This window comes from Phodopus roborovskii, unplaced genomic scaffold (genome assembly GCF_943737965.1).
Source record: "Phodopus roborovskii unplaced genomic scaffold, PHOROB, whole genome shotgun sequence".
Lineage (NCBI taxonomy): Eukaryota > Metazoa > Chordata > Mammalia > Rodentia > Cricetidae > Phodopus > Phodopus roborovskii.
In genome coordinates, this window is record NW_026126410.1 from 1,841,755 (window position 1) to 1,864,598 (window position 22,844).

Consider the following 22,844-nt stretch of genomic DNA (forward strand, 5'->3'; position numbering starts at 1 on the left):
AACCTACTTTGTGTAGTGGTTTACCCCAAAATGGAAGGAATCAAATTTTCTTTTTAAATATTTATAATGTATACTGTGTATGTTTTGCCTGAATGCCAGAAGAGGGTACCAGATCTCATTACAGATGTTTGTGAGCCACCATGTGGTTGCTGGGAATTGAACTCAGGACCTCTGGAAGGGCAGTCAGTGCTCTTAACCTCTGAGCCATCTCTCCAGCCCAGGGAATCAAGTTTTCTATCATCCAGCTTCCATGGCACTGTTCAGGGTTTAAAGCAGCTGAGTATAGAAAACCCTCCACATACCCATTTAGCACTGGGAACCTCAAAAGTTCTCCCATACTCAAAGAAGAGGACTGGAAAGTCAAGCTTTACAGAACACCATTTATAAGCTGATTTAAAAATCTGGAATGAGAGGGAAAACATTCTAGAAAGACCTCCTGTAAGATGGTGCAGCAGCCACCAAGCCAGGTGACTTGTGTTTTAGCCTCAGAACCTACGTGGTGACAGCAGAGAACTAATTCCCTGAGTCACCTTTTCATCCTCACATGTGTGAGGCACATGAACACACCCACACCCAGATAAACAAACGTTTTAAAACAAAAGCAGGGCTGTTGCTGGCAAAGCAGTAAGAAGAAAACTACTTTTCAGAATAGAGACCACAGTGTTTCTTGGGAGCAATTACAAAGGTGCTTACCAGGCATTCTTCCCTGTGGTGTTTACTGACAGAGCAGAGATCGACTCTCAGGGTCTTCTGCTGCAGGGCTGCCTGAGAAATGGCCACCCTGGACACGTCATTGTACAGCACAGATTCCGAGGGAGGATGGACTTTTGTTCGAAACAGACAGCTAACATCAGCCGAGGAGGGAAGCACAGCAACCCTAAAATACCTGCGAAGAACAAGAACAGAATGAATCTCACAGGGACTTCAATTACAGTGGATCTGCAGCAATCATCTGCAATTAGCTGCAAAAGAGAGAAAATGAGGAAGCTTGGAGCGCATGATCAGAAGGTAGTGCCGCTGAAACAATGGATCCACGAGCAGCTACAGACACCCCATTCTTACCCCACGCGTGCCCATTGGCCCCCTAAACACGAAAAATCCGGGCTGCCCTCATCATTGGACTGCGGCAAAGGCGCAGTCGGGAAGTGATGGGTAAGAGCTGCGGGCTGACCCTCTCTCCCCAGGTACATCAACTCAAAAGTAAATTGTCTCTGAGCCAGGGGAGGCGGGGACACACTAATGTGGGTTTTTCTCTCCAAGAACCTCCATCAACAGCATCAAACAAGAGATTGTTGACGAACAAGCCTACGAACAGAATATATTACCCTACCAGAGACAAAGAAAGGCTAAGGAGCATATTGTTAACAAGATGGAAAACAGATGAAGTGGCAGTTCCAAAATATCATTGTCTAGCATCTCCGGAGGCACAGACGGGACAGCTCGCAGAAGGGTCTCATGCTGTGTAGACGCAAAAGCAAGTGTAAAGCAGCAATGATTCCCAGTGTGCCTCTGCTCCTCAGGGAGTTTATGTGACAGTCTATGAAGACTCCCAGTTTCCCGAAGCAGCCTGAGGCAGAGTCCTCCTAATTCAGAAAGAGCAATCCACTAAATCTCCCCACTTCCCATTCTTGTCTAGTTGAGATTTTAAAATATGCCTTTTTTTTCCTAGTTAGGAAATCTGTAAATTCATGCCCATAACTAAAAATGTCATGTTATTTTTCATTTTATATCAACATTGGTTACAAAGATTCAGCACTAAAGCTCCAGTACTGGCTGATGAAGGGCTCAGCTGCCCCAGAGGACTGTGAGCTCAGGAGAAGAGGGTCTTATTTCCCCTCTGCTTTCACGTCGGCATCGGAAATGGAAGGCAGGGCTGTCTGTTCCTTCAGCCTCTGGGTTTCGGCTATTCTATACCCATGATCTGTTTGGCTCATCTCAAGACGTTTCCACATCAAACAGGGCTGAGCTAATGGGGTACAGAAGTGAAGGCAGGAGCTGGAGAGGTGCCTCAGTGATGAAAGCATTAGCTGCTTTCCCAGAGGACCTCAGTTCCGCTCCTAGCACCTACGCGGCTGCTCACAACCAACTGTGACTCCAGTTCCAGAGATCAATGCCCTCTTCTGGCCTGTGTGTGTATCGGGTATGCCTGTGCTACACAGACATAAATGCAGGAAAAACACCCCATACATAAAATAAAAATAAATAAATATTAAGAAGGGGGAGGAGGAGAGAGAGGACGAGGATTGAAGGCAAAGGAACTACAGATAAGAGCAGTTGCCAACCAGAGCCACAAGCTGAGAGCCACTCCAAGAAACATTGTGCTATTACCAACCACCTGAGGGCCAACATTACTTTGTCATAATTAGTAGTAAAATGAAGTTTAGAGCCAGGCATGGTGGCCCCATGGCCTTAATCCCAGCATTTGGGAAGTAGAGACAGGAGGATCAGGTGTTTGAGGCTAGCTTGAAATATATGAGATCTTGTCTCAAAAAAACTAAAATAATTTTTCTTTAGAGATGAATAGTACACACACACACACACACATATGCCACTTTTTATTATCCACTCATGTGCTGATGAACAGCTAACTATTCAGCTCTAAAGAAAAATTAAATCACAAAATTTTTAGGAAGATGGATGGACTTAGACTATATAGTGTTAAGTGAGATCATATGCAGAAACTAACCAATATATGATATATGCAAACAAATGTACAAGTGGGCATAGCCTAACTAGCAGAAAAGTAAATATTAAGGGAAGAGGAAGGGCTGTGTGCACGCAAGGAACATGACTCATCAGAGAGGACAGATAAGTTCTAACTCCGCTATGGACTTTTCATTTTGGTGGGTGGCTAAGGGCATAAAAATATTTTCAATACAGAAAGTATGAAACCCAATGTGAAGCCCCACAGCTTCTTTTCTGCATGGTTTCTCTAACTGCCTAGAAGGTCACGGAGTTATTATGTAGTATTTGGGTCTGGTAAATTTTGATTGGTGCATGTGTTTTTTTTTTTTATTATTTGTAATTTTTTTAAATAATGAAGTTTAAGTGTAAAAAAAAAAAGAGAGAAAAGAAGGAAAACTAAAGATAAATAAAGAACAACAAAACCCTCAAAATGTTGGAACTAACGAACATTTCAGAATATTGTGTGTGGTGGAGCCTTTCGGCAGTGCCATTATTCAGGGTTCTGTATGACCTTAAGAAAATGCTACTACAGCCCAGGAAAGTTCAGACCAGGCAGACAAGTATTCTGTGTCACACAGCCACGTGCCCTTCTTAGAGAGATGCTGAGCCTGGCTCTAGGGGGGACTGGTGACAGAGAGCTGAGCAAACAGCTCTCTTGGGAAATGACCCAATGGGCAGTGGGCAGTGGAGAATTTCGTCACCACTTCGGTGATATGACTGTAACTGAGACATCACTGGTCACTGGAAGTGAACATGGAGTGTGAAAACATGCTTCTTCATGTAGAATAAAATGTTTCTGTGGTAATGCTACATGTCATCACTACATAGCCAAGTATGATATCAGAAAGAGTTCTCCAAACCAATAGGAGTGACTACTATGCAATAATAAAAATTGAAACCATATTTCCAGCAATCAGGCCCCAACACAGCTATTATGGCAATTGTGTCACTGGTCCGATAGCCATGGAAAGGAATGGTTTAGTCCAAAGGGTGGAGTTTTTATTTATTGGGAGTGATGTGACCAAAAGATAAGGTGGAGAGAAGGGACGCATGTGTCCTTTTGGACCGAGGAAGCAGGAGTAGCTGGTGTAGCAGCAGGTGACCCAGTTAGGAGTCTCCATTCTGTTCTATAGTAACTATGCACAGATTTTACTTCTTAATAAACAGCATAGTAATCACTTGACTTCATTCTTTACACAGCCTCTGGTCTAAGAAAGGAGCTATATATAAAGTCCTAACCTTAGTAACAGCCACCTGAATAACGACCTTCTTTTCTCACACGTCCCTCTTCATCTTTACCTACTATTGTTTCAGACACGATGGCCTGGCTACTTCTCCCCATCTCTTCGGTTTAAAAAAAAAAAAAATGACCTATTTTGTTTTGAACTATGTGCATCTGCAGAGGTCAGAAAAGGGTAGTTACAGGCGACTGGGCGCTGGCCAATGTGGATGCTAGGGAAACAAATTTGGGTCCCCTGGAAGAACAGCAAGAACGCTCACCCACTAAGCCATCTTTTGAGTTGCCCACCCTCTCGCCATGTCTTCATTTTGATGAACTGTTTCATCACACATGGAATTATTGTAGAGAGAAATTTGGTTTCTGTTTGTTTTTTACTGACATTACTTACACTTTTGAAGAATGAGGTATCAAGAAGGCATGAAGATTTCGGAGTTGTGCTATAATCACCATGAAACTTGAACTTTTTGTATCATATCTGTCAAAAGAGACAATGAATCAAGTGTGGTAACCACAGCCACTGGCCAGGCACCTCCCCCACCCTCACTGGCTTACCTGAGTCCTATCTGCACCTGGGCGGTCTCCACAACAGAGACATCCTCTTCACTATAGGGAGCGTCCTCCACTTCGCCAGGCCTATGCAGGAGCAGGTGAGCGGTCAGTTAACAGGAAAATTCATTGTTATAGCTCCTCTTTGCCTTCTCTCGTTTTGAAGGGAAACTGAATTAGCAGCCCTTCTATCCCACTTCTGTGGAACTGACCCCTGTGGGAGCTGCTGATTCAGGCTTCTTCAAGTCTATCAAGAGTCAGACTTTGAGCTTAGGGAACAAACTTTGTGACGTCTGGCTTTCCTGAGCCCCGTGAGGTTATCCCACTACCTCAAGAGCTTTCAGATATCTAAACAAGGTACTTCATGTGTCAAATAAGCATTGGCCAATCACCAAAATTCCTAGAAATAGCAGTGTCTGAAATCTCAGAACAGCTGCCTTGAGTACACCCACCTGCCCGTCATTTCCACAGCTGGCAGGATGTTTCTGGTGGGGGACCACACTTTACAGTACGCATGAGCCTGGCTGGCAGGCATGCAGGGGACCACACCTTACAGTATGCATGGGCCTGGCTGGCATGCAGGGGACTGAGTGTGCCCCTGTAGATTCCTTACTGTTTCATGGACGCTTCGTAGACTCCACTGTCCCCAGCCACAGATTCATCAGAGGCAGCAGCTGACACACATGCAGTTTTGTTCCCACGCAGGTGGATTCCTCCTCTTTTGGGTAACGACTTTTCCATATCTAAGGTGGAGAAAGTGATAGCCTCAATAGTGAGAAAAGTGTAAAGTACTCACACCATAGAAGCCCAAAGTACAACTTCCTTCTTAAAGTCAAGAGTTACCCCCCCATATTAACAAGTTGGGTGAGAGAAGACCCTGGGATTCAGAGGCTCTGGGGTTTGGTTGCTTAGAAAAAAAACTGTTTTTGCTTTGGTCTAAAAAATGACTTTTAAAAAGAGTTTAAGTGTATTGAATGTTTTGCCTACATTTTTATAAATGCACTGTTGCCTGCAGTACCCATGGAGGCCAGAAAACAGCGATGGATTTCCCAGGTCTGGAGTTACAGGTAATTGTGAGCCAACATGTGGGTCCTAGGAACTGAACTCCAGTTCTCTGTAAGAGCATCAAGTGCTCCTACTGAGCCAGCTCTCAAGCCCATTCTGCCCACCAACTAAAAAAACAATAAAAAATACCTAAGTGTAGTGCGTGCGTGCATGCGTGCGTGCGTGCGTGAGATGGACATGTGGAGGTAAAGAGGACAACCTGCAAGAGGCAACTCTCTCCTTCCATCATCATGTGTGATGGAATCCAGGTTGTCAGTCTTGGATGCAAATACCTCAATGCACTGACTCATCTCACAGGTCCTTGCCCTAAAATATTTTAAGACAAGGGATAATAATTCCCCATTACCCTCTGCTTCTTTGCTTCAAGCTCCCATGAACCACTACAAACTCTGCCTAAGCAACCGTGCGCCCCCATCAAACACTGTCGAGCAAGTCCACAGAGGAGAGGTGCTTCCCACGTTTGTCTACAGGTCCCTTTCTCCCTTCTCTTGTGCCAGTCTTCTAACAGAAATGAAAGAGAAAACCACTTTGATTTAGATGGATTTTCACCAGCTAATACCAAAAAAAAAAAAAAAAACAACAAAAACCCCAAAACTTTTTTTTGTGCTGCTGACTCTTTACAGCTACCACTTAACTTTTATCTCTAACTCATATTCATATGCCAGCATCCTGCAGGGAGCAAGGAGCATTCACTTAAAGCTGTGCTCTGTACTGTAATAAGCTGCAAGCCCGCCTAGCGCCGAGTTTCTTTCATCCGCCTGGTAGTGAGCCGGAGGAGCAGTATTGCTATGCATTGCGGCCCCCCTCTGAGTCGTGACTTTACATCCTGTTAAGATGTTTAAGTTTTAAGGCTTCAGATTACAGGATTGATTGCTGCATTTTCTCTTTTATTTCTGGCAGTGAGAATGCTTTTCCCTTGATGATGAAGTGCCTTCTCTTTGCCCACCCCCCTTTGTGAGGGGTGAAGGTGATGACATGATTTATTGATTACCCCCAGGAATTACCGCAGCAGTCTGGAAACTGACTTTGACAATGACAGAGACTGACTGTGGGAAGACTTCATAGCTAATTCCAGCTTGGTTTCTGTCAGCCGGCTGCAGGGATTGGTGCTGAGAGAAAACTGTCTTAGAGAATAGACTGGGCTTCACCTGTGGAAGGCCCTAGGATGTTAAGACAGTGTCCTTCTAAGTGCTCCCTCCCTTTAAGGGGTGGGAAGATGTTCCCGGGGCCTCAACGGTTAAGACACATGCATTCCGCTCTTCTCAGACAGGAAACTGAAAGGTAACCGCACACAAAGCCCATGTGGATTTTTCCCAGTACCTGACATGGAACCCAGGACATCAGATGTCCTAGGCAAGCCTTTGCCACTGAGCCACAGCCAGGCCTACAGTACCTTTTTAATAACAGTGTTGTGTAACACATAAAAGGTTTTAAAACAAAACAAAACAAAACTGGTTTCATGGGAACTTCCTCCAGGCACCTGTTTCCAGCCACAAAGTCATCAACAGAGCTGCAAGCAAACTCCAGTATTAGGACCTCGGTAGCCGTTGAGCCACCATGCCTGTATAACTGGGGGATCAGGATCATTAGGTGACAGTCCTTGTGCTGAAGTTTTGGGGACCCTCCTGCTTTCTGAGCATCTGTTATTGGGTACTGGGTTTGCCATCTGACAGGATGTTGAGAAACATTCACTAGAAAATATTGCAAATACATAAAGGATGCTCAACAAGTGTCATGCCCTAGAAAGCAAAAAGCAAGGATGGCCCGACCACAAATGTGCTCTGCTTCTTCCCCCACATTGCAGCGTGGTGTGGAGCGAGTGGGCACACCCGTGTCGATGGCCCCCTTCCCTACACAGGCCACCACTTACCACAGACTGCCATTCATGGTCTCGCACTCTGTGAGGGTGACTGTGCAGATGAGGAATGGGTCTACATGACAGGGATAGTGTGCTCGCTCACCAGAACAGCCAAAGAGGCAAGTGAATGGAGTGCAGGCACTGCTCCGTGGTACTTCTTCTCACGGCCCAGTGGAGCCCAGCGGCTCTCTGGTGCAGGGAGCCATTATGGTTACGTCTCCCATGCGCTCTTTTGTGTGAGTGGGTGCCATATTTTAACAGAATGGCCTGTGATGTTGGCACATCTCTGATAGAGGGCATACAGACTGTAGGAAGGTCTCATCCACTCCATTTCTGCTCCCGCCACTGATGAGAACACAGCACTTCATTATTCAGCATAAGAAACCCCTAAATCAAGTTGTATTCATCTACATCTTTAAAAATCTCAATCGACCAATCAGCTAATACTTAAAATTCCTACACCTGTGTACACAAATAAAAACACGCCTTAAAACAGCAAGGACAGGGTTTTTTGCACATGGTGTGGGACACACTGACACATGCTGGCTGAACAGGATGTTCTGGCACGAGTAGAAAGTTCGATTCCCACCTTGCTTCAAGCTAGCTATAGAATGGACTATCCCCAGAACACAGGACTCGCTGCACTTCAAGCTTCCTCAATGCAGAGGAAAGCAAGGTTAATAAACACTGTGCTCATTCCAGACTCAGCATCAGCCCATCTCTTCCTGGACCTGCAGCTGGGAGAGCAGCCAGCAGATGGCAGACCAACTCCGGACACTGGACTACAGCCACCAAGTAACTGGGGCAGAAAGGAGAGGAGTCTGACATACACCAAGAACTGTTTATATAGAACTCCCCAAGCAAGCTAAACACTGAACCTTTGCGCTAATTAGCCAATATGCTAATTGACTTTGTTTTCATCTGTTCAGGGCAATTTTAAAAAGAAAGTTCTTTGCTATTTCTGAACCAGACACCAGGTGGAAGTGTGTACTGCCCATAAAATACAGCCTGGATATCTACCACCCACAGAGAACCCCTGGACTACAGAGCAGGCACCGATGGTTGAGTCTATTAAATAGAAAGGCAATATTTTGAGTGTATGCACGTACACATTTGTGTACACAGGTGCTTGTATGTCTAGGCTAGCAGTTGACACTGGTGTCTTCCTCAGTAACTCTCCATCTTTTGGGGACAAAACCTGGAGTTCAGCAGATCAGATTCAGTTGTCTGACCAGAAAACCCTGGGAACCCTCCTACCTCTGCCTCCCTGGCTCTGGAATCACAGGTGTGAGCTGTCACAGCGGCTTTTCCATTGGCGATGGGGATCTAAATTTTGACCTTCATACTTGCACAGCAAGCACCTGGCAGACCTCACACCATCTCCTCAGCCCCTGTTTTCATTATGTGGTACCGGGATATTGAATCCAGGGCCTTGTACTCATGAGGCAAGCTGTCTACCACTGAGCTGTAACTATGTCCCCTGTCTGGAATGGCAATTTTTATTTGACAGAGAAAAAAAGTCTACATATAGAATAAATGCTCTTTAAATGAACACCCTGGAGAATGAGGAGGGAACCATACCCATTCTTTAAAGATTTATTTGTTGTGTATACAGTGTTCTGCACACCAGAGGAGGGTGCCAGATCTCATTATAGATGGCTGTGAGCCACCATGTGGTTGCTGAGAATTGAACCCAGGACCTCTGGAAGAGCAGCCACTACTCTCAACCTCTGAGCCATCTTTCCTTTATATGTGGAAAGAGTGACCTAAGGGGCGGGGGGAAGCAAAGATCTACACTCACCTGTTGTTCCTTCATATAGCAACTGCCCTGTGCATTCATCAAGGTCTTTGTCCTCCAAGAGAGACTGGGATGCTCCTGAATCCGAATCCAGCAAGACCTGATTTTCGCCAAGGCCAATATCAGCGAAGTGGCTACTCAATCCACAGTCCTCAAAGTCAACAGTGAACTGGTGCAGAGGGGTGTCGTGTGAAGACACTGGAAATGTGCTGTCCAAGACCAGAGGAGAACCAGGAGGGGACAAGGACGAAAGAGAGGACCTGGAGGAGAGGGACGCCACTGACTTGGAGGCCTCGGTCAGTGGCGGAGTGTGGCTGCTTGCTGCAGCCGCCACCCCACACAGCCCACTCTGCTCAGGCTGGCTGGGAGACTTGACCACCTCATTTTCGTGAATGGTGGTGATGGGTCCAGAAGGGATGTAGCTGCCCTTCTCTTGAAGAAGGAAGTCCAGTTTACATTGATAGTCTGCATCCATCGAATCGCCCTGGCTGGTGTAGTAGAGTTCACTGGAACTGAGGGAGTTGAGGGACCCTCTGCTGGAGGTGTTCAGAGAGCCCCGACTGGATGTCAGGGACCCCAGACTGCTTCCAGACGACATGGACAGTGTGCTGGAGGAGAGGCTGGGGAAGAACGGGACACTGTAAAATTGGCACTCTCCGCGAAGCACAGCGACAGTGCACACTGCCTCCTTCAGACAGGAAGGGAATAGAAACAATGGTGCCCAGGAGTTAAATCTCTGGCCTGGGCAGAGGAACTCACTGGCAGAACAACCATTCCCCTACTCACTCATTAATATTAGCAACCTGGCTCTCACACACCTCAGCAATTCTGGTCTTTAAACAACACAGGACACATGGCCAGGAGTGGAGGTACACACCTTTAATCCCAACACTTTAGAGGCAGAGGAAGAAGAGTCTCTGAGTTCAAGGCCAGCCTGGTCTACATAGTCAGCTCCAGGACAGACAGGGCTATACAGAGAGACCAGGTCTCCAAAATATTTTGGTAATTTAAACATTAATTGATTGGGCATAACTTGTATGCTTACTTTAAGCAGCTAAAACCAACCAACAAGGAACCAGGACTTGCCTGGGTGCTGTGGTACATTTCCCTGCAAGGACCTGACAAGCTTACCTTTTAAGTTGTGAATACAAATAAGTAGTTAACTTAGTAGTTTCTTCAAGTTTCTGTAGCAGCTCTTTTCTTTTCTCTTCTAATTTTAATCTAGGAAAGGAAATTAAAAAAAAAAAAACAGACATTAATTTCCAAATAATGTAGAAACCAAAGCTAAACAACAGAAAACTTCAGTATCCCGGCATAGTATGTAAGAGGGACACACCTGGGCAAACTTGATAAAGAGAAAACAGACAAGAGGCAAAGCTTTACAGCCATGATAAATGAATCTGGATGGGTTATATCCAGTGCCAAAGCCAGGAAAGCTTTAAAATGTTGACAGTGTAAACTTTTCTTAGGTTGGTAAATGATTTGGCCCTAGTCGTGGAGAAAACAGCAGCAATGTGGAATACAGCAAAAGCCTAAGCATAACTGTAGGCTGGCTTCTCATTTGAAAAACACTAGGCAGCAATAATAGAGATATGTAAAAGGTCACCTGAAGTACTGAGTTTAGCAAGTGCTGTTGTAACACAGCATTTAATGATGAACACTCCAATGCTAATTTCCTGGGAGGTTTAACATTGGGAAAGATGCTACCACAAGGTAGCCTGCCATTACATTTTCAGCAAGAAGTCCCTGGCTCCATCCTGCCTCATCATCTGAAGCAGATTATCACACAGTTAGAATACTGGAGAATTTTATCTTAAAACAAAAATGTTTCAAAATAGGTCACACATCCAAGGAAAAGCTTAGTGCCTGCACAAATCGCATCAGCTGAGAGGCCTGATACGTCATGTCATCCAGGAAAGGCAGTGCCCAGTGCCCAGTCTGGGATTTGCTGTTTGTGAGCCCAGTAACCTTCGGTAAAGCCAGGGGCTAGCGGGGCTCACCTTTCTCTTCTGTGAATGGTGATTACAATCCTTCTGTCTACCTGATAAGGCTGTTAAAGGGATCAAACGGAGTAAGGCATGGGAAAGTGGTCTACAGCCCTCAGAACAATCCCATTTGTTCACAGCCCTGCGTGGTGGTGATATATACAATTAACCACATTGCTTTGCTTTAAAGAAAAAGAACGTACCCCCAATTTCCAAAGACTTTGAAATTGTATGCATATCTTGGGTAGTGAGGGGATGTACTCATTTTATTTATAGGTACCTATCCCTTTGATGTGTCAACAACACAGTTTCCCATTACATATTACAATTAAAAAGTAATTCTTGCCATTTTCTGGAACTCTTTCATAACTTTTATAACTTCATTTTTACGAAGTGCAGTCTATTTTTTTTTAAATCTCTCAAACAAATCAACTCAATCGGAAAGAAAAATAGAGATGAACTCAATCAGAAGGAGACACAAGGGTCCGGGGGCAACCCCCAAATACTGCCAAAACATGTATCTCTAGTAACAGGTGAAATACTCCAGAAATACGTAATATTTTCAAACTAAATATCACTTTTACTAATACAAAGATACCTCCTCACATTCCAAGGGGCTCTGAAATCACATCAAGGAGGATGGCACCCTCTGTTCTCAAGGCCATGATGATGCTCAGGGGTTGCTGTGACAGCTCCTGCAGGCTGTCTCTCAACTACTGGTGCATGGCTTTTGTGCTCATGTGTACTCTCCGGTGTGTATGCACACATGCATGTGCATGGTTTGTGTGTGTGTTCATGCATGCGCATGTGTGTGCCTGTGTGGTGTGTTTGTGAGTGTGTGTGTGTGTGTGTGTGTGTGTACACACCAGAAGTTGATGTTGATGCCTGGTATCTTTTGAAGATCATTTTCTACCTTATTTATTTTACGTGTATGGCTGTTTTGTCTGCATGCATGTCTGTGTACCACATGCATACATTGCCTGTGGAGAAAAAGAGGGTGTCAGATCCCCCACCCCCTAGGGCTGGAGTTACAGCCACTTGTGAACCACCCATGTGGGTGCTAGGAACCGACTCTGTGTGGTCTTAACCAATGAGTCACCTCTTCAGACACTGGGTTCACTGAACCTGGCACTCATGGATTGGCTAGTCAGTCCCCAGGGTCCACCTTTGCAGGGTCCACTAGGAATGCAGACACTTGTAGCCATGCTTGGCTTTTTAATTTTGTAAATGCAGGTCTCTGGCTCCAAAGTCTGTCCCTCGTGCATACAGAGTAGACACTCGACTGAGCCATCTCCAAAGTGTCCTTGGTCACAAGTTCCCACAAATGACACTAAGACCCTAGAAGGCGGGCATTTGCTCTTCCTTGCTCCTCTATACAAACTTCTTGCTGGTGTCACTAGAAGGCTGATAAAGGAATGGTAAAAAGCCACAGAAATCCCATAGTGGGGGCAGCAGCTTCTGCCCTTAATGTAATCATTAAGCCTTGTCAGTGGAGGGCAGCTGGAAGTCTTCCTCAGACTGTAGGTGACAAGGTCCTCCATGCCCTGGGATTATGAACATGGTCCTCTTCCTGAGCTTGGCTCTCTACGTTCCTTCCAAGTCCTGACCTTTTTTCCTCAGAGAGAAAGGGGCTCATAAAGAGTAACCTCCACCCTGTATCCATCCTGTTTCTCTTCACTGCCTTTCAAGCTGTCCTTGGCAATACATCAGGCCATCATCTCTTCCTGTCTCTACCTCAGCATTTGGAGGGAGAGAGGCACTGTGTCTCCTGAACTCACAACTTTGCACTTGAGAAAGCACATATACCATTGATACAGCAAAGCAGTCTCTTTTCTATTAAAAAATAAAAACAGATGGCATTCATGTGCCCGGCCCATTTCTTTTAAATAATCTCCAGATGCCTTAGCAAAAACTTTTAAGTAATTCAGGCATACTAATGATTTCTGGGTGAGCCCTTGGAATTTGTGTGAAGCAGCAAAGATCTGTCTGCCACAGGAAACCACAGCTTATGGAATGTCAATGCTGTGGGGGAGAGTATGAAGGGGTTGGTTCAGCAGTTTCTCTTTTGATCAATGGACAGCTCTGGCTTGTGCAGATTGGCTCTATTACCACTAGAGGGAGATGTGTGCCACTGCTGTGGGGTTCAAGGCTATTGCAATACAGTGGCAGCATGGGATAGACACGGGGTGCCTGAGAATTCATGTGCATTTAGTGTCTTTGGAGACCACAGTTTGAGTTCACCCCTGAAATAATGAACCCACAACAGGATGGGAAGCAGAAAAGCTTGAGGCAAGGCAGCAGCGAGCTTTCATCGATTATGTCAGCACTAAGAAGAAAGCGAGAGTCTGGTGTTGACCATGTGCTCGATGATGAAAACTGAATTCTCCTTCCTAGGGTGTTGCTGGCCACCACCTGCTCTACCACCTCGGGGATGTGGCTCAGAGGGGTAGGCTCTTACTTACTAAGGTTCAAGGATCGGAGCAACTAGCAAAAATAAGTTTACATCGTAGGAAGCAGGGATGGGGGGACAAGGACTAGCAAAAGGTGAGGGAGTGCGATGGGACAGAAAACAAAACATCAGCAGGAACAGCCAGGCCCTCCAGTGCTGTGTCTGCTTCCCGCAGCTCAAGGCTCTGCTCCTTAGGAGGCGTGGAAGTGAACTGTGAGCAAGCATGGGGGGCTGGGTTGATCGAAAGGAACATTTGAGTCCCTCCCCCTTGCGGTGTAGCATAGTGGTGGGATTTGCCCTTGATCACAGATACTAAAAGGGCATTTGTATGCACCTGCTTGGTATGCCAAGTGGCTTGACTTCCAGAGGACTCAGAAAATCAGCATATTACATAAACAAAAGATAGACACATCCCTTCCTGCTGCTATCAGTCAATGATAGATGGGCTGTGCAGGTGAAGTCAGCTGACCACACTGAGACTATTCCCCATATGGCACAAACCCCACGGGTGCTTCTCACTAAATATTATCATTATTTTATATATGTACTATGTAGTACCTGATTCTGCTGAGTCCCAACCTGCCACTAGAAATTTGACCGTCGTTATGTGTGTGCAAACAAAGTATAAAAATTACTCAGGAACAAACCATGCCCAATAAAACAGACAAGCAGGAAGCATGGCATGCCTTTAAATGTGGATAAGATGGACACGTTCCCTGTCTCCTGCTAACAAAGCGAACAGAAGATCAGAGGCCTTTTCCAGGCTCATGTGCCACAAAGGATAAGAGACTTACACTTAGCACATTAGACAAGTATGGTCTAACCAACCGTGGAAAACCCTGAATTTGTATTGATCACATATGAGCCTTCACTTTGTCATTGTTCCCTAAGCTACACAGTAATACAGCTATGTCCATAACATTTATTTTGTGTTATGAATTGTAAGTAACCTAGAAAGTGTTCAAAGCTTAAAAGGAGACATGTGTGTTTCCTGTTAACACTACACAATTTGTACAGATGCATTGTGGTTTGGGTATCTGCGAGGGGTCCTGGACATCAAGAGAACAACTATCCATGGTATTTAGTAAGTACTGTGTGCAATGTGAAATGCACTGGTGTTATACACAGTGAGCCCACAAAGGCTGCCTGCTTCATTACATTCACTACCGAGTCTGCAGGAAATTGAAATTGTACAAATGCAGACCAGTGAAAGTCACCCTTCCCTTCTCCTTACTCTTGTGCCTTTGGGTGCTTGTTACCTGGGTATTTTCCTCACTCCTAGAACTATCTCTTCTACCAACACTAGACAGAGCAAGCAAAGGAAGATGGATGAGAAGTGGACACGAGGCAACAGTGAGAATTTAGTGGAATGTGTGCAGTCTGCAGAGGGTTTGTCTTGGGATACCTGTTCATGGTCCCTACAACCGGGATGCTGCGGCCACATGGAGCATCACCAGGACTCCCCCAAATGGCTAAACTCAAAACATGCACATGCTAAGACCTCATCAGAAATGGCAAGTTTTCCCCTTCCCATCCCTGTTCCCATACTTTCAAAATAGTTTAACATTTAAAGCTGTAGACATTTATTGAGAAACAGGGATTAGAAGGCAAGAGACAGAATGAATGAAAAGAGAAACTGGGTTCTGGATGGATGTCTGAACTTATTTCCAGGTCACTAGGGATACACATGCAGTTAGTTGCCTGGGACATAACCTGCCCCTCCCGTGCTGGTCTATGATGCACACTGGTTCTGAAGGGCCACAGTTTGTCACCAAATGAGTACACTGCTGCAGCAGCCACAAGATCTATGAAAGCACAAGGCTGTGCTGCAGGTGTGTTCACATCCAAGGGACATGCATGTCCTCTGATTAACCTTCCTGCCAGTCTGCAAGAGGCACTGCATATTTTAAACAGCTCACACCTTTCCACAGAAAAATCAGAAGATTGCTTGGAATGACTACTGCCTTTGTCTCAGAAGCGGGTTTGTCTCAGAAGCGGGTTTCAGCTGATACGCCACGTTCAGGGAACATCTTGCAACTGATTAAGATATCAAAGAGAGCAAGCTGTCTGTTCCTCTCCTTTTGAAATTAAAAGCAATAAACACATGACTTCTTGTCAGTACCAGGGAAGGCTCCCTTGCTGTATGAACAGTCCAGATCATCTTCCTCACAGAACAACAGTTTACAGCTATTGCTATCAGACTTGCTCAGGGATGGACCACATTCCTGATTTATGTCAACATTCCTTAGCTACTAGACATCTGTCAAGAGCACTTTCACATTCCTAATAGATACAGAGGAGGGCGAGCTTTATTGCTCTGCAAAAAGGAAAGTGTTTTGCACTGTTTCTGAGTTCATTGACAGCAGAAGTTATTTAAGATATCCAAACCCAGGGAAATGTCACCATAAGGCACAACCACAGGTTCTAGTCACCCTTTTTCCCAGAAAACAACCACACCTCTCGGCCAGAGCCCTGCTGGGCAAGCCCCGCGAGGACATCAGCTCCTCCTCCAGCCGCTGGCGCTCTGCTTCCAGGCGGTCTAGCTCGTCCCGGGTGCGTTTCTGCGGGGTGATGAACTGCAGCTCTTTCAAAAGCTCTTCTTTCTCATTGATCAGCATCAGCTTCTCCTTCTCGATGTCCAGGGCCCCGGGCCAGGCCTCACTGTCCAACTTTGACAGTTCAATTTTCAAGTTAGCCATGCTAAAAGACATACAAGACACACGTGTTTAGGACTCCCAGGAAATGGGAATACGAGCCCAGGCTATGTCTGGGCTGCAATCTACATCTTCCCGGCGGGCAAGCAGCAGCCACACACTCCAGAACATGTGAACAGAAACATCTAAAGTAGAGGACCACAGGTAGGCATCTGTGATCTGTGTGAGGTCATGGGAGGGCTAGCTAGAAGTTTCCATTAAGAAACAAACAGGGACTGGAGAGATGGCTCAGTAGTTAAGAGAACTACTGTTCTTCCAAAGGACCTGGGTTCAATTCCCAGAACCCACATGGCAGCTCACAACTGTCTGTAACTCCAAACACAGAAATATGTGCAGGAAAACACCAATACCAAAAAAAAAAAAAAAAAAAAGGGGGGGGGGGCTGGAGAGATGGCTCAGCAGTTAAGAGCTCTGGCTGCTCTTGCAGAGGTCTTGAGTTCAATTCCCAGCAACCACATGGTGGCTCACAACCATCTGAAATGAGATCTGGTGTCCTCTTCTGGTCTGCAGGGATACATGCAGACAGAATACTGCACAATAAATAAATAAATCTCTAAAAGCAAGCAAACAAACAAACATGTCAGGGTGCCCCAATATGCCATGGTTGTAGGCTAGAATTCTTTGGGTAACGCTTCTGTCCCCAAGTTAAATGGTACTTCCAGAGCTGAGTAGAAGCTGAAGTAATAGTGGATCACAGAAGGAAGAAATGAGAAAGGAGAAGAGACGTAGTTCACTCATATCAGGGCAAAACCAATTTGGTTTTTTTTTCCTTTCTTTCTTCTTTTCTTTTTTCTTTTTTTCTTTCTTTCTTTCTTTCTTTTCTTTTTTTTGTGTTTTTCAAGATGGTTTCTTCTGTGTACCCCTGGAGCCTGTCCTGGCACTCACTCTGTAGACCAAGACCAAGCTGGCTTCGAACTCACAGAGATCTGCTTGTCTCTGCTTCACGAGTGCTGGGATTAAAGGCCTGTGCCACCCAAAACAAATTCTTTCTGGTCTCATATCACCAAGGAGGATGGGCAGGGCCTCACTTCCTCCCACCCCACTTTTCCCAAGCCTGGGAAATTTGCCCCTCCACTGGGGTCTTTGTATGGTAAGCATTCATTATTGAGTAATCTCATACCATCTGAGGTGTTACTTCTGACCTGTGTTCTGTCTGGTTATTTGGCTCTAGAGGAGCAGGCACAGTGGACCTTAACCAGCAAAGCAAAGGTGGCCGGTGTGGCAAGCACAGAGTGAAGGAGAAACAGAGGAAGAAGAGGGAAAATGCCACTGTGAAGCCTCTAGTGTCAGTCTTGGCTGACAGGGGACTCCCATGTCTACAGTCACGTTATAGATGGTCAAATTTACATAACTCCCAATTCAGCAAAGTGCTGAGTCTCCTGAATGAAACCACTTGCCCTGCATCTATCTCTATGAAGACAGTCAGGACTTCCTACAAGATGAAAGCAGATGGCTCATTGGCCAGAAGGTACAAGACCCAGATAAACTAGAGACACACTTGTGTTGACACAAGAAACCCTAACCCTACACAGACTGCTCGGTGATTGCTTTGGCTAGTGTGGTGGCACAGATCGTGTGAGAAAAACACATAGGAAATGGGAGGTTCCCTATTTTGTAGGAAGAAACTATAAAGTAAAGGAAGAGACTGTTATGAAAAAACAATTCAAAACAAGGTCCACATCCCTGTGCCTTGTTAAAAAGCAAAATCTATCTTAGATGGAAACATTCGGTGTATACTTCTCTTCCATCTCCTGTCTGCACTTACCATAGATAGAACATTAGCTATCCTTCGGTTTTAACACAAAACCGTAAACTGTCTCAATGTACTGGAAAATTAATCACCAAATTGCTAAATAAGCATGATTATTACCTTCACTGAGCATATAAAACAAAAGCTGGAGGAGAAAGCAGGTTCAGGGAAGAACAACTCACATCTTCCCTTGTTAAAAATTGAGGAGAAAAATACATTTTCAAAATATGCAAAATTTCTTGAGAGTTGCCTTCTAGGCATCATCACCAGAAGCCCTAAAATCAATTCCAAGTAACACACCAGTGCGGCCAAATAGCAAAAACCATCAGCCTAAGTTTTGATGTGACCAAAGTAGCCAATTGAGTTGGGAGTAACAGCAAGGTACCGGGAAGAAAGGTAGGCACTGTTACGGTTGGTCACCTTAGAGAGAAAGGTCAAGGTGATCCAAAGGCAGCAAGGTGACGCCCATGAGAAGCGATGCTACAAGCCCTGGTGCTCTGTAATTCTGAGTTATGGCCAATAGACTTCAGAAACCAGACACAAATCCTGGGCTGTGTCCATGGCAGAACCAAGGAGTTCTGGCTGTTACAGGGTTGGACATGCCAGCCTGGAATCGCTGTCCTGTCTCTGGGCCTCCAAAGCAAAAAATCAGCCCTCAAAACCTACTGAAGGCAAGCACCAGTTCTGTTCCTGGGAAGGAGATAATATAATTAAAAAAGCTTTCCTACCCTCAAGACATTTAAAATCTGTTGGGGGAAGTTAAAGACATTAAAATTAGCTGAGTTAAATGTCACTCAGAGTGACCAAGGGACTTGTTCAAGGTCATGTGGTTAATCATTTGTGAAATAAAAGCTTGGGTTTCTGTTCAGTAAATTGAAGACCCAAGTACTATTTGAAACACTGGCAAACAGAGGCAAATATTGTAGTAATATTCATCTCACTGTGTTAAGGCCAGATAACCTGCATTAAAATTGGATCGTCTCTAGCAATATTGGACACATATGAGTGTCTGAGGGTCCCTCTTTATGTAGAGCCACAATGCTCTGGGAGGGCTTCATGGGTTGAGGGGGAACAAGATAAATTCCTTGGTCCTGTGTGGTAACTGCAGTTTCTCTTACTGTCTCCTAGATGATGAGAATCAATGGCATTTTTTAAGCTCTTTAAAAGAAAAACAATGAAGTCAATGGTATCAGAATGACCGTCAGCCTCAGAACGGGGTGACCTGCTATATGTAGGACCAGAAGAGATAAGGAATTAAAAAGATGTGAACACAAAGGCTTATGACGTAAGGGAGAGAGTCCCTCCTCCTTCCCTGACCTGTCTGCTGGAACAGGTTTGCAGCACTTTCTAGGTAGGGAGCCTTAGGGACAAAGGGCTACCCAGAGGCAATCCCCAGCAAATGTGTGGGGCGTGTAGGTCTAGGAAGCACCTACCTCATTTTCAATTGGATGTATTATCCAAGCTTAAAACTACCCCTCCCCCACCACAAGGGAAGGGGAAACTTTAATCCCCATACTTCTCATTAAATTGTCCTTATTCAAGATGGACACAGTGGCACACACCTTCTCTCAGCACTTGGGAGGCAGAGGCAGGTGGATCTCTGAGTTTGAAGCAGCCTGGTCTACAAGAGTAAGTTCCAGGACACCCAGTGTTACATAGAGAGAAACAGTATATCAATCAATCAATCAATCAATCAATCAATCAATCAATCAATGGCCTCTATTTCTCAGCTTTGCAGGGAACGGGAAGAAAGCTGGGAGTCAGGAAGAAACATTTACAGGTTAAAGCAAAGATTAACCCTGAAAGGACCATCCTTGGAGCCTATTGACCGAGGCAAGACAACCCCTGGCCCTCACCTTCTCTTGGCTTCTTCATACTGGAGACTCAGCCTGACCTTTTCAGCTAAATTTGATCTGCTCCGTACCCCAATCTAGTAAAAAACAGAAGGAAAAAAAAGTCAATTAACTGTGCTAATGAATGGAGTAAACTGCTTTTGTTTCTAGGAAGCACAAGTAATTGAAAAGCTGGAGAAAATGGCACTCGAATGGGGAAGAGCAGGTTAAAAGGCACTTACTCAGCAGGGGGAGGTATCCTCCAACCCAGGTTCATCTGCTTCGCAAAGACTTTCGAGACACTCTCCCCACAGATTAAATCCAAGACAAAAATATCAGGGAAATGTGTCTGGTGTCTGAGAGTTTATGAAGGGTGTGTAGGTCAATGAAATTTACGAAATGGAACGGATTTCCCTGCCAAAATTTCCATTATTTAACTCACAACTCTGCACAATGTAGATGAAAGCACCTCAGGAATTAATTTTCAAACAGGTAAAACCTACTGTCAGCACATGTCTGCTTCATTTTCACAGGGCATGCGTCTAATAGTCATAAACAAAAGCTGGAGCCTAACAAAACCAAACACTGTTCTCCAGGGAAAGGGGGAAATAACGGTATACAGGCCATAGGGAATATTTTCAAACATAAGTTATAATTCATGAATACTCAACTTTAAATTTATAAAAATTTCTTTTTTAGAAACAAAATCCCAAACTCCCATACACAGATGTATGTGTCTGTGAGCCTACAGTGCAAGTGGGTGTCTGGGGAGGCCAGATCTAGCTGTCAGAGGTTGTGAGCTGTCTGACACAGGTGCTGGGAGCTTCTGGGAGAGCAAGATACACTATTAAAGGCTGAGCCATTCTCCAGCCCCTTTGTGTTAGCCTTAAAAAGTACCTTTTCTGCTTCTGGGTTCCCTTAACGTTCACCTGAAGTGGTTCCAATTCATATGGCTGTAAATTGAGCTGGGAAGAAGTTATACTTGGTTGTGTTTCTACCTTTTCAATAGCATCCGTAAAGAAATGCAGCTGGGAATGTGCCAACTGTGTGTGCGCACTTGGCACTTTGACAGAAAAAGGCGCAGCTGTGACTTTTAAACTGAATCTGGAGGGTGAGATACTGAACACACTCTCCAGCTCCTGTTCTAGTCCTTCCCATCCAGTCACCACCGCCCCCATCACACCACCCCATCCTCCCTCACCACCCCACCCCACCCCATGGAAGACAGCCCTGGGCAGCTGAGGCCCTTTGGCTACTTACATCTCCAGAAATGTTTGTCTGTGACCCAGCGTCAAGGGTCTGTCTGGATAGAGAGAGGTGTGAGTTCACAGGACTAGATCTCAGGTCTGGCTCGGAACTGCCCATGTTCTGATCCAAGTGAAAGCGCCCCTGCAGCTTGGCGAGACTCTGTTAAGAAGCACACAGCACTTCCTAAGACTAACTGCACAAGGGCAGTTCCTTTCCACAGTGTCACTAAATGGAAGGTGTCATCCTGATGAAAGCCATGACTTATCTGTATCTTCTACACAAGGGCGCGATTGTAGAAGTATGTGAGAGCACACACAGCAACAGCAGGTCCCCCCTTCTCCTGTGGATCCTAGACTCTAGCTTTGTATTGATGCATGTGTGTTTGCGTGCGTCTCTGCATGTGAGAGTCTCATGTGTGCAGGTGCTCATAGAGGCCAGAAGAGGGCGTCTGATCCAGAACTGGAGTTACAGGCAGTTGAGAACCACCTGATATGGTCCTGGGGCTGGAAGAGCAGCAAGAACTCAATCACTGAGCCATCTCTCCAGTCTTTAGTTTGTTTGATTTTAGAAACAAGGTTTCTCTGTGTAGCCTTGGCTGTCCTGGAACTTGATTTGTAGACCAGGCTGTCCTGGAACTGGATTTGTAGACCAGGCTGTCCTGGAACTCACAGAGATCCACCTGCCTCTGTCTCCCAAGTGCTGGGATTAAAGGGGTGCATCATCACCGCCCAGCTCATCTCTTCAGCCTTTAGCCTTGAACACAGCATGTGCAATTCTTACTTTTAAGCCAGATCTATTTCAATTGGCTATAGTTTGAATATGGACTGTATGCACTCTCTAAAAGCTATGTCAGTGTTAGTGTGATGATGCTCAGAAGCGGCAGGGCCTCTAAGAGTAGGGGTCACTACAGTGTAATACAGGTTTGGTCTCTCAGTTGCCACCCACCCTGTATCATGAACAATAAAGGATCCAAAGACAGATTTTGGGGTTCAAGCTTCAAGCTGAAGATCAGAAAAGCAAAGCAGTCAAGCCACTAGTTCTTACTCTAGCTCACGCTGAAAGTGCTGATCCTGTCTCCACCAGCTCTCACCAAGTCTCAATGTGGCTGGAGAATGAAAGCCAGCACCGAGTGCCTATTCCTGTCCTCTCATGAGTCCTGGGATTAAAGGCATGAGCTCTGTTACTCTTTTAGACGATTCAATCTCATGTAGCCTCGGGTGGTTCCATCTGCCTTTGTCTCCTGAGTTCTGGATTAAAGGTGTGTGCTACCACTGCTTGGCTTCTATGGCTAACTAGTATGGCTGCTTTGCCATTTTGATCTCCAGTGACTTTAATAAATCATAAACAATATATCTCCACAGTACCCATTAAGGTGCAAACCTTTCATTGTGACACCAGCCACATGAGGACTTTACTACAGGCTGAAAAATAGGGCCATACAATATTGGGCTTTTCGGCCTCTGACACTGTAAGCTACACATGCCTCCTGTCCTTATAAGGTTGTTAGCTTTAGGTCTTTTGCTATAGCAACAGAGAACAAACTACTACAGAACTGCTCACTTAACATAACAAAAATGATAGAACCATGAATATTTATAATGTGATCTCTCTCATTTTAGATATATATAGTAAGACATCTTCTTATTTGGATAGGGCTATAATTTACAACTTTAT

At 45.2% G+C, this 22,844-nt stretch overlaps 1 protein-coding gene across 1 annotated transcript in view; it reads right to left on the bottom strand.

Moving 5' to 3' along the window:
* The window catches only part of Wwc2 (WW and C2 domain containing 2), a 158,217-nt gene that overhangs the window by 33,475 nt on the left and 101,898 nt on the right, over positions 1–22,844 (bottom strand). The window contains exons 7-15 of the mRNA XM_051182385.1: positions 21,183–21,329; positions 19,947–20,020; positions 16,084–16,326; positions 10,324–10,413; positions 9,196–9,812; positions 5,085–5,214; positions 4,478–4,558; positions 4,314–4,400; positions 694–886 (exon numbers count right to left, since the gene is read on the bottom strand). Of these exons, the coding sequence (XP_051038342.1) occupies positions 694–886; positions 4,314–4,400; positions 4,478–4,558; positions 5,085–5,214; positions 9,196–9,812; positions 10,324–10,413; positions 16,084–16,326; positions 19,947–20,020; positions 21,183–21,329 (1,662 nt within the window). The remainder of the gene's footprint in view (positions 1–693; positions 887–4,313; positions 4,401–4,477; positions 4,559–5,084; positions 5,215–9,195; positions 9,813–10,323; positions 10,414–16,083; positions 16,327–19,946; positions 20,021–21,182; positions 21,330–22,844) is intronic.